Source organism: Adiantum capillus-veneris, chromosome 7 (genome assembly GCF_014529385.1).
Source record: "Adiantum capillus-veneris isolate H3 chromosome 7, ASM1452938v2, whole genome shotgun sequence".
NCBI classification, from domain to species: domain Eukaryota; kingdom Viridiplantae; phylum Streptophyta; class Polypodiopsida; order Polypodiales; family Pteridaceae; genus Adiantum; species Adiantum capillus-veneris.
Genome location: NC_140937.1, coordinates 91,646,614 through 91,659,106, shown reverse-complemented (window position 1 = coordinate 91,659,106; position 12,493 = coordinate 91,646,614). Strand labels below are relative to the sequence as shown.

The following is a 12,493-nucleotide window of genomic DNA, read 5'->3' as shown; positions in this document are numbered from 1 at the left end:
TTGGAGGTGCGTACCTACTTTGCTTTCCAGCTTTGCACAAAGTTTGTCCTCGGGATCGACGTGGAGTACTTCGACAGATGTCCAGGACGTGTTCACGTTTTTGGTAGGTTGGGACAACAATAGAGGCTCTCGGGGACGATCGAGTTCATCGGTCGTCCATATCGTCGACGTCGGGTAGAGCTGATGGTTCCTTGGAGCGTAGTCTAGGACCTTGACACACAACTTGGACGGGAGGTCCATTCCGTGGGCGACACACTAAGCCACCTTGTCTAGCGGTTTGCACAGCCAGGAGACCCTTCTTAGATACATTTTTGTAGTCTTTACTTAAAAATATTTAGTTGGTAGAGTGGTAGATAATGCATTTTTTTAATACTAGGTGCCGTTACGTACTATAACGCTTGCTAGCCCACACGGACAGTACTGTACTGCAGCTGCTATTGTCACCACGGTATACATAACCTTCCCACAATCTGCTTCACTTTGGTTATGAATGCCATTCATTATGCTTATCATTGTTGACTTTTTGGTTTTTTGCAATTATGTCACTTTGTGTACACCACCAGAGGAGCCACCTCCATCGACGAGACCTTCGACGTTGTTAGCCCCCCAATACTGCCTTTACAACTTCTCAGGTACATTCACTCACCTATGGTTTTAATAATTTCAAACTAATTTTTAGCAAGCCCAAAGCCAAAAAATTGGCGATTGTGCCACCCTTGACTGATGAGACGACAATGGATGGCCATGAAAGTTTGTGGGGACAAGGGAAGCACACTAATCCTCATTTTTTGTAAAGGGCATCCGTCTCTATGGTATAGGATGGCACAATTGCCAACTTTTGGCCATTGGGCCCTTGGCAAGCCCTAAGGAAAACAATTGGTGATTGTGCCACCTGGACAACCGAGACGGCAAACAAATGGCCATGAAACTTTGTGGGGATGAGGGAAGCACAATAATCTCCACCCTTGCAAAGTTTCATGGGCATCGCAATCCGTTTCCACGGTTTAGGATGGCACAATCACCAACTTTTGGGCAATGGACCCTTGGCGAGCCCAAAGCCAGAAAAAAAAGACGATTGTGCCACCCTAGACTGACGAGACGGCAATAGATGGCCATGAAATTGTGTGGGGACGGGGGAAGCATACTAATCCCGGTCCCTGCAAAGTTCATGGGCATTGCAATCCATCTCGACGGTTTAAGATGGCACAATCACCAACTTTTGGCCATTGGGCCGTTGGCGAGCCAAAGCCAAAAAATTGGCAATTGTGCCACCTTGGATCAATGAGACGGCAATGAATGGCCATGAAAATTTGCAAGGGTAAAAGAAGCACACTAATCCCCACCCCTACAAAGTTTCATGGGCATCCGAATCCATCTTGATGGTTTAGGATATCACAATCGCCAACTTTTGGCCATTGGGTCCTTGGCGAGCCCAAAGCCAAAAAAAATTGACGATTGTGCCATCCTGAACCGACGAGGCGGGAGCAAATGGCCATGAAACTTTGCAAGGGTGAGGGAAGCACACTACTCCTCATCTGTGCAAAGTTTCATAGGCATCCCAATCTGTCTTGATGGTTTAGAACATCACAATCACCAACTTTAGGCCATTGGCCCTTGGCGAGCCCAAAGCCAAAAAATTAACGATTGTGTCATCTTGGACTGACAAGACGACAACCGATGTCCATGAAACTTTGCGAGGATGTAAGAAGCACACTAATACCCACTCTTGCAAAGTTTCATGGGCATCGCAATCCGTCTCGATTGTTTAGGATGACACAATCGCTAAGTTTTGGCCATTAGGCCCTTGGCAAGCCCAAAGGCAAAAAATTGGCGATTGTGCCACCCTGGACCGACGAGACAGCAATGGATGGTCATGAATATTTGCAAGAGCAGGGGAGCACACTAATCTCCACCCGTGCAAAGTTTCATGGGCATTGCAATCCGTCTCGACGGTTTAGATCGGCAAAATTGTCAACTTTTCCCCATTGGGCCCTTGGCAAGCCCAAAGCCAAAAATTGATGATTGTGCCATCCTAGACAGGTGAGACGGCAATGGATGGCCATGAAACTTTGCGGGGGTGGGAGAAGCACACTACTCCTTTCCCTTGTAAAGTTTCATGGACATCGCAATCCGTCTCGACGGTCTAGGGCGGCACAATCACGAATTTTTTGCCATTGGGCTTTTTGGCAAACCCAAAGCCAAAAATTTGGCAAGCAAGGAGGACAAATGTTCAACAAACACGATCAAAAGCTTACAATCCAACATGTGTCTTCCCTATGCGATATTTATAGTCCCGAACAGGCATCCGACTACAAAGTTTTTGTGTAAGAGGGACGCACGTTAAATTGAGAGATGTCTCCTCCCTACTTGAAGATGCATTGCATGGATAGCTATCCGTATATACACATTTTTTGTAGAGAGGACACAAGTTGAACAAACTTGAAAAAAACTTGGACACTCTAAGAAGTGTCCTTCTTACGTGATTTTAATAATTTTGGATGGACTTTCGATGACTTCTCTAAAGTCGCATAGGAAGGATACAACTTCATTGAAGAAAAGGAATTCTTTCCACTTTGGACCGCTAAGGCAGGAGTAGATGGCCATTAAACTTTGCAGGGGTGAGGATGCACACTAATCCCTTCCCTGCAAAGTTGTATGGGCATCCCATTCCGTCTTGACGGTGTACGGAGGCTCAACAACAACAAATTGGCGCTCGTCCCGCTAATGACAGTCAAGACGACAACAAAAGACCATGAACCTTTGATAAAAGTAGATCGATGCTAAACCTAAATAAAAACATATGAATGGTTAATTAAAAAATGAACCACAAATGAACAAGGGAAAGTACAATAGCATAATTCAAAAGATTCATGAACCAGAGAATACAAGAATAGAAATGACCAAAAGGAAGAAAAGGTGGAATGATAAATAGCACGAATGAAGGGGTCATCGCTAGCACTTACCATCATAGCTATCATCTCCAGAAACAATGCTAGTATGATCTGCAAGGTCTATAGCTCCTGCTCTGATGTGGATTGTCTCCATGATGCTTTCGTGCTCATCCGGACCCAAATGCCAGCGAGGGGCTCTACCTTTCTTCTTGCTGACAATCCTCTCTAGCCTTAGCTTCACGACAAGGACAAGATGGGAGTAGTGTATGGCCACCTTCGACCACTCACACGGTACAAAATGGATGTAACGGACACGTCCATGGACCTAGGGAAATAGTGCCCTGAAACAACCATACTGTGAGCATCATATGCCTCACCATAATCATCCACCATGGATTCCTGGAGCATAAACTTTGCCTTGGTGCACCTAAGAATATAGTAGTCAACTCCCTCTACATTCCCTTCCTTAGCAATAACTGCAAAATCGACTCCCTTTGCCAAGTAATCTGTGAGAATATTAGCATCATCTGAGAACTGTGTAGTCTGGCTATCAATGGAGCTACTCGATGTGATCATACCCCATGATGGTGAAAGAGGTTATTGCGTCACCTGTCAGCCCACTCTTTCATGGTGCAATCTTCCCACTCACCATGTACGCAAGCATCGCAGAAGCATGAGTGGCGCCTAGTAAAGATGGTGGGAGCCCTGGCTGCGATGCTCCGAATGCTATGAAACTGGTGCGTACTTGCTATAGTGTCACAGTCCCAAGTCGTGAGATCAATATCCTGACTATTCACATGCCAAAAGACTCCTCACTGAGCATCTCTAAATCAGTCACTGTCACGCCAAAGCTAATATCGACAAAGAGCGCACTTTGCACAAGCACCTGCACCGTCGTGCTCTTCCTTCCCATGCCACGACTCAAAGAAGCTCCAAATGCAAGGTATGCCACTGCTATGGTGCCATCTGTACAACCAAAATAACTGATGTGCGCTTTTGAATTATGCACCACAACCATCCAACCAAATATAGCGATAAGAGAATGAGATGGGGCACTCACAAAGGAAAAGATCACGCTGTTGAAAACAATGATGCGCAAACTGTGCAGTGTGGGAGTTGTTAGGATTTGGATCGTGCTAGCTATGGTGGATGAAAGAGAAACATGGTGCAAGTGTGTGAGTGTGTGTAAGCAAGGTTATCACTCAAGTGAATTAGGTTCCAAGATAGATTAGCTTGGACTCATAAACACAATCTTGAGTATTGACTTAGCTTAGCACAAGCTCATCATAGACAAGCATGTAGTGCAAAATGAGTTGTTGTTTATTGATTCAAGAAATGAGCTTTAAGTAGCTCTACAGCCTTGCTCCACACAGTATGTGGGATATATCCACTCTCCTCTCCTTGACTCACACCTTAGGACAAAGCTCACACTTTACAGGAGTAATCATCATTGATGTAGAAATGGGACTCGTGTATGATCACTCGCGAGTCCTTAGAGCTCTCCACTCCATCAACTGCCGCCTTTGCATGAAGATAAGATATATGGACGAGAATTACCACCATCAAGAGCATTTAAAAAGGTTAGTAAATGAAACAATGCAATTACATCATGTGGCTGAAAGTGCAAAGTGAATGTAATTTTATTCAACTTTATCATTTGTACCTACTCAGAGAAGTAATATTCGAACTGGATCTCTTGCTATGGGGCAAAGGTGTAGTTCTCTGCTAAATCCACCGACAGAGACCACAATGCCAATGGAAAAGGAGGCAAGGCAAGCACGAAACTAACGATCCTGCCACTTTGCATGATGCGCATGCTGCACATATGGATACACAGCGGACCTAAAATCTTGCATGAAGAAGGGACGTGGCGCACTATGAGATGTAAGCTGCAACCTACAAGATGTGCCACCTCAAAGCTCTGTGTATGTCTGGTAGTCATACTGATGCCATGTAACTGTTGCACCCGCGTCACCATTGTCCACGACATGTGTAAGTCGTGAAAGATCCCCACATTGGGCACACTTGCCCTCCACACATAACATCTAATGGTAGGAGGCCCCATCTACACACTCACACAACAAAGAGTGGATGAAGTCTCGTGGTCTCATTGAGACCTCTCCTGCACGCTCGGAAAGAGCACGGAACACATCATACATCATCTAAAACTGCACATGGTATCTGCAGCAACATGTCTCCCTCGCACATGAATCGCACGTACCAAGGCTTGCACGTCTCGAAGGCGAGCTGACCAATGCTAATCTCGGGGTGGGCATCCTGGAATACATGAAAGAGCCGACTTTGTGTAATTTCGAGAATCATAGCATCATACTCTATGTATATTGAACTGCCTTTTTGAAGTTTGACAAGGCGCGGCAATTCTCCTCCCAAAACTGTCCTATGAGTTCCCTCATGCGCGAGGTCTAAAATGCATGAGCATCATGGAGCACGCCCACTGCTCACTCAAAGTTCCTCACTATGTCCCAAATCAAATCGTTGTATCTTGAGGCGTCTAGTATGCAAGGGGGGCCGACAAATCCACATCACATGAGAAGTGGTACGAGAAATACTTGTGGAGGATGTAGCTTCCACCACTGCAATGAGTGTGCGATGTGCTGCAAGTGCATCCCTGGATCCGCGCCGAGATAGTGCAATGTAAGAGCATCTGATACTATCTACAACTATCACCATAGCCTGATGGGTCCTCGAACTACGAATCTCGATAGCTATGCGGGCCTCAATGACACAAGGGTGTCGCAACAAATGCTCAAGTACCTGAATACGTGAGGGAAGATCGATGTCGCTGAAGTAGGTCTCCGTAGTGATGCCTACATGATATCTGGCTCTAGATGCGCTAAGAGAGCGTCTTATTACCGAAGGACTAGGCTCTGAAGCTAGCGTAGGGTCCACACATGCCTCCATGCCAACTCCAAAGGGTGCTCCAAGAGCAAGCAAGGGAGATCCACTTGAATAAATGTGGCAACTGCGCCGTGTCAATGGACTGCTGAAATGCTCCAAAACTGGCGATACCATGTGAGAATCGCCAAAGGTATCCACTGTGGGGGGTGTGAGCTCGCCAGCGGGTGATGCCTCTCCTAGCGGGACTATAGATGTTGAGGAAAATGATATAGGGACCGAGGAAGGGAAAGAAGGCAAAAAGCTAGGCGATAGAGGAAGAGAAGAAGTGTCACCCTCATACGGTGATACATGCATGTAAAACATCCCCAGACTCCTCAATCGTAGGGAGAGTAGTGGGCTCTTATGGCACATCCATATGTAATCTTTTCTCTAGAGTGTTGCTTGCGTTCTTGAGCGTTTCATCGATTTTCTTCCGTAAGAGCAATCGGCTCCACATCTCAAACTTTGTGGATATGGTCTTTGTGATGTCTAATATCGTGCTTTCGAGACCTTTGTGACTGTGAACCCATGCTAAGTTAGAAAAATTAATGTTATAATAGTTAGTAATTGAATCAAAGAGGCATAAAGGCTCCAAAACTCACTCACTCTCAAACTCTCAAATGAAATGAACTAAAAAAAAAGGAGTTTTTATACGTTTGCTCCCTAATGTAATCTAAAAAGATGTAAATCTTCATAAGATCACACTAATCAAATTATAAAAAAAAATAATTATTATTTGAGTTAGATGACTTATGTCAAGTGAAAATAATTTTTTCGAAAAAAATCATGCTTAAGTTCTCATCCAATAATGATTTAAATAAATAAAAATTTAATAATATTCATAATATTATAAAATAACAAAATAAATAATAAATAAAAATTAAATTACTTTGAGTGGCATTTTAATAACTATGCTATATTATCTAAATATTTTAGTTATTTGCAAAAAAAATATTAAAGTTAAAAATAAATGACGTGGCTCTTGAGGTGGCCATGCATCGATGACTTGGTCGTCTATGTGGCAGGGTGATGTGGATGATTGATGATATGGACTACAAAAGTGGCAAGATGATGTGGCGATCGGGATCCACCTCATTTGCCATGTCATTATGTGACATGGAACATAGAATGATTAGGTGGTAAAAAGGTGGATGGTGAGTTGACATGTGGTGATGGCATGCACTACAAAGGTGGCAAGATGACATGGCGATCGGGATCCTCCTCATTTGCCATGTCATTATGTGACATGGTGACATGGAATGATTGGGTGGCAAAGGTGAATGGTGAGCTGACATGGGGTGATGACATGGACTTTTGGTGATGTGGCAACCTCCTTGTATGAGGTGGAATAGACAAGTAAGATTGGGAGAGAGAGACCAAACCATGGTATATGGACAAGTGTCAAAATTTTTAGGCTTGACCTTTACCAAAGCTAAGGAGGCACACCTTAAGTGAATTGTGAAAGTAAAAGAAATTAAAACAGTGGAAAAGTGTCTTTCTCTAACTCAAATTGACTCAATTTTTTGTTCCATGAGTACTTTATGATGAAAGTCATAAGATACATGAAAATCAAATTGAGTGACAATATACATTATTTATAGAATTTTTTTTAACAATTCCCTCAAGATCCTCTCAATAATCTGTTATTTTTTGAGCTAGATCTAAAAAAACCAGCCATTAAAGATTCTACTTTTTTGCATGGTCACATTCTTCGGGTTGTAATCTATCAAATGACTGTTGGATCTTGCAAAAAATAACCTATACATCATTAGAGATCTGGTGTAAAAAATTAAGGCTTTTCTTAACAATGATTCTAACAAAGAAACACAAACAATAACTACATAGATACCCAAAAAATTATCAAAAAATCAAGTTAAATTGCTTGTCAAGTGAATAATTGATATGCAAAAGGGCAAGTTAAGCAAAGAAATCCATATAAAGATATAGACAATTGTTTATCAAGGTCACAGTGTTGTGACAGGGCATGATAGACTGGACCAGAGTAGTTCTTGTGCACTAAAATTTCCACTTTGGTTTGAAAATTTGAAAATCAAAACTTTCCATAGTGTTTAAAACTATGTATTTTGTGTGGCCACCAAATATTGCCGCTAAAAAGTATGTGCATGGTAATTCTACTAAGGGAGACTGCTGAAAGTGGGCCATTTGTTTATGCCATACCCTTAGGCTTAAGGGGATTTTTGCTAGCATGTAATCCTAGAGGTATGCCTTCTTCAGAACACAAATATTGTATGATCTATGATTCCCTTTCTCAAGTCAATGCTACCTTGTCTACCCACTATAATGTCATCCAATGCTAGCTAATACTCCTCTATTTAAGAGGCCCATTAGACTTCTTTTCATGTCATAATGCAAAGCTTTCCATGTGTTATGTCTCTAGTCCTTGAGTCTACTCTTACTCACTCTATCTGTCGCCACCTCTCTTCTAATGAATGCCACATTGGGCTACCCACCTTACATTCTACATTGAAATAGAAAAACACTTTGAGATTAACTTGAAAAATGAGTGTAGGTGAGTGCCTCTTAAATAAAGGTACCCTAATGACATCATTGGTGATAGCTTTTGGGTGCGGTGCTAGCTCATGTGGGGATACATGAATCATGACTAGATGATGACATGACTAAGCAGGAGGGGTCACACATTATTCAGGTTAGTCTAAGATTACCCAATAACTCCTCCCCTTAAGCTTTGGATGATCAAAATTGAAATTTTGACTTGGAATTTGGGATCTACATGAACCTGCCCTCTTAGGCACTTCCACTACTAGTGCTTCCCATAGGAGTAGGGTAACTAATTGATTGACTCACAAGAGACTTTAGAATATGTTGTAACTTGTATCTGACATAACAAAGTAAGAAGAGCCTTGTTCTTCAACAACATAAGCCAAACATCAACAAGAATATAGGCTACCTCTCATCTGGCTTCTTTACAACCCCATCGAGCTTATCGCGTGCCAACATCTGTAGACCAATTGTGTGCAAATGCTCTTAAGACTATTGATGGGGTTAGAGAGCTCTTCACCTTCCTCCATGTTGATTCCTTGATTTGAACCAAAAGCTTCAATAAATTGAGCATATAGCCAAAAGATATTACCCAACAGAAGCTCCAAAAATGAGAATCAAGCCCTTCAAACAATCAAGAGACACCTTCACTAGCATCAAGCCGGCAAAAAGCCTTGGGTTAACCATTCTCTCCAATGAATGGTACATAAGGGAATTCCTTAGACACCTTAACGACCTTACCTACCCACCATCCCTTCATCCCTGAACTACTTGCTTCTCTACTAATTTGCTCCATCCTACAAAGATTTACCCTGCTTCCTCCCCAACCAAATAGCACCTTCATTCTTGCACTACCGCCTTGAAGTGGCTTCACCATGAGCTCTACCCCATCCTCCTAGCCCAACAAAAACACCTTAAAACCTCTCTATCTCTTGTTAAGGATCCTCAGAAGCTTGTGTGTGTGTGTGTGAGAGAGAGAGAGAGAGAGAGTTAGTTAGTTAGTAACATATGTAAGCCGTATTCTTCCATGTAGCAAACTTTAATAATTGAGGGACCATAAAGTTTTTGATGGAGAAAATTGGGAAGGGGCAAGTTTTGAAGCTATCTGTAGAGCACTAACAAATTGTTTATAGTGGAAATAGTCAAAAAGTTGAATATAGCTTTTAAGACCATTACCTAAAGTGAAGAAAATGTTAAATGGTTTTAGAGAATCCAAACCTAACATAAGAAAAGCAGGGAAGGGACGTTAGGAGGAGAAGTGAAAAATGCAATTTTATGGAAAAATTTGAGTAGAACCTCTCTCTCTCTCTCTCTCTCTCACACACACACACAAACACAAACACAGTTGTCTGTGTGTAAGTGTCTAGATGTAGAGTTCGACTTGCTAGATCAAAACCGATCTCCTTGGCTTTTGTTTTAGTATATTAAAAGCCTCTCTCTCTCTCTCTCTCTCTCTCTCTCTTGCCTCGAGTGGTCACAAAGAAACATCGGCCTTTAGTGAAGCTGAAACCACAAACTCTAGGCTAGTCTTAGAGAAAACTAGCATTTCTAACATTTTAGTAAAAATGGATGCAAAGACCGAGAGAATTTTGTGTGGGCATTCTTTATTAGAGCATGGTCACGCGAGGCTTAGTTATCAGTTATAGATAACTACATCAACTATGCCCAGATAGAGCATGAAATGAATAACTAAGCCTCTTCCATGGTCACACGAGACTTAGTTATTCATTCATCCTCCCAACTATGCCAAAATCGGCATAGTTACAAAGGGTGGACATAGTTATTCATTTAACGTTGTTTTTCTCGTGTGACCAAAAAGGAGGCTTAGTTATTTGTTCAAATAACTGATGGCTTCGCGTGACCATAGCATTGCCCCCGCTGTGCGGGGCCCCCTTCCCTTTCATGTTTTCCTTACTTTTCTCTCTCTTCTCTCCGGCAAAGTGAGCAGTTTTGGCACCAAATGGCTACTGGTGAGAGCGCACGTGAAAGAAAGCTAGAATGTCAAAGCACCGCATTATCAACAGCAGCTCCCTCTCTAACCTTTATAAATCAGCACGCACACACGCTCACACTCACACTCACTCATACACGCACCCACGCACACTGCAATGGCTATGGCAGCTCGCTCTCCTATTTCTACCAAAAATGAGTTGGTGCTGCTGCTGGTGCTTGCGGTGCTTGCCACTTCAAGTCTTCTGCCAGCGCTTCATGCTGCCAGAACCGCAGCAGGTACGTCACAAGAAGATTTAGAAATTTTCTCATGTAGGAAAAGGGAACCTTTTTCAGTTTTTTTCATACAATACAAAACATCGTGAGCGTCTCTTCGGGAGGCAGCGCATACCTAGCTAGGTACTATTGGGGGCAGGGGACCGCCAGCCCCCCCACGGGCCGACGGTCCCCTGCCCCCAATCGTACCTAGCTAGGTATGCCGTGCCTCCCTTACAGAAGCTCATGATGTTGAGGTAAGTCATAATGTGGGAATTATCGTGAGAATCTGTCCAAAACTTCTTGTGGTAAGAGAGGGAAAGATTGGAAGGATTACGCATGTGGATCCTTGATGCTTATCATTATAACAAGATCTTTTTCATGTAGGTATGGTCGAAAAGGATGCAGAAGTTTTCCCAAAGAACTTGTGTAGCTATCAAAGCAAGACCTTTAGTGGTCCATGTGTGAGTAAAAGCAGTTGTTTATATCAATGTCAAGCAGTGGAGCATGCTTACACAGGTGCATGTCACCTTCACCACATAGAAACCCACTGCTATTGCTATGTCTACTGTTAAGTATCGAAGCATCTACACTCATCGGGATGTGGACTACACGACAACCAATATACTTACATGGCTCATTGAGCAAGATGAAGCTTTGATGTTACACATTACAAATCATCAATGTAATAACAATAAAAACATGCCCTCTTATGTCTAAACAATTGGCTTCTAAGAGAATATTTGCTCTCTCTTACTTATAACTTGGCTATAAATTAATAAGCACATTTGAAATATGTATGTATGTGTGTCTGTATTCATGAACAGATTGGTGCCCCCCCTACAAGTGCCAAACAAGTAATGCCAAGTATCTTTTATTGATACCCTTGAGGGTAGGGATTACCAATTTGTAAAAATTGAGAAAAAACTTTCATTAGATAGCTAGTAGAAAGTGGAAAGGCAAAAAGGCTTCGAGAGTGGGGCATATTGCATGCGAGGAGAGACTCTTGTTGACACAAGAAGATTTAGAAATTTTATCATGTAGGAAAAGGGAGCCTTTTTCAGTGTTTTTCATACAATACATAACATTATGAGCTCATACAATACATAACATCATGAGCTTCTGTGAGGGAGGCACAACATACTTAGCTAGGTACGATTGGGAGCAAGAGACTGCCGGCTTGGTGGGGGGGGTCGGCGGTCCCGTGCCCCCAATCGTACCTAGCTAGGTATGCCATGCCTCCCTCACAGAAGCTCATGATGTTGAGGTAAGTCATAATGTGCCACTACCTTGGGGCAGGGGAAGGATGCATCATGCGCTTCATGCAAGGGCACGTAATTGGCATTAGTAGAAGAAGATTGAGGAAATCGTATTAATGGCAACAACACATGCAGTGCTGTCAACCAAAGCTTCAGCGTCTACATTCCGAACGATTACATAAGGCCACCTGACGAGAGGTTGCTCATGATTCCCCTTCATTGAATTCCCCATACCCCAGCTAGTTCGGGAGATAACGCAAGTCTATGAGTGTTGGGGGCTTCATTCAAGTAGGCTTGTGAGTGTTGCAACGTCTCTCTCTCTCTCTCTCTCTCTCTTTCTCTCTTGGATGTTGGGATGTCATGTGGAGTAGCTTGTGATTGATGCTTGATATCACAAGAAGATTTAGAAATTTTCTCATGTAGGAATTTTCTCATGTTTCGGTCAAGTGTCGTGTTGATTTCACATAAAATATCCACTTGTTTGTATGTTGATGGAATCACCAATTGAGTCTCTCTTGAGCCATTTAGAAGTGTTCTACTTCTATGTGGCATCTTCTCAGAGTTGTTTTCCACAAACTCATTTAGTAGTGCTCTTGCTAAACTAGTATGTTGAAGTCCCCTTCTCAATGTACATGTGTTCCCATGTACATATTGGCGCACACCATTTTCAAAGTTCTCTTTGTATCGATAAAATGATGTCTTTGGTATTCCATGTAGCTC

The 12,493-nt window shown here is 42.7% G+C and overlaps 1 protein-coding gene across 1 annotated transcript; it reads left to right on the top strand.

Annotated features, from left to right (window-relative positions):
• Window positions 1-10,368: 10,368 nt before the first annotated feature.
• On the top strand, window positions 10,369-11,270 carry LOC147454217 (uncharacterized). Its single transcript, XM_086517296.1, has 3 exons — window positions 10,369-10,538; window positions 10,902-10,978; window positions 11,058-11,270. Exons 1-3 carry the CDS (start codon window positions 10,418-10,420, stop codon window positions 11,232-11,234), a joined length of 375 nt encoding a protein of 124 aa, XP_086373422.1. The 5' UTR covers window positions 10,369-10,417; the 3' UTR covers window positions 11,235-11,270.
• The last annotated feature ends 1,223 nt before the right edge of the window (window positions 11,271-12,493 follow it).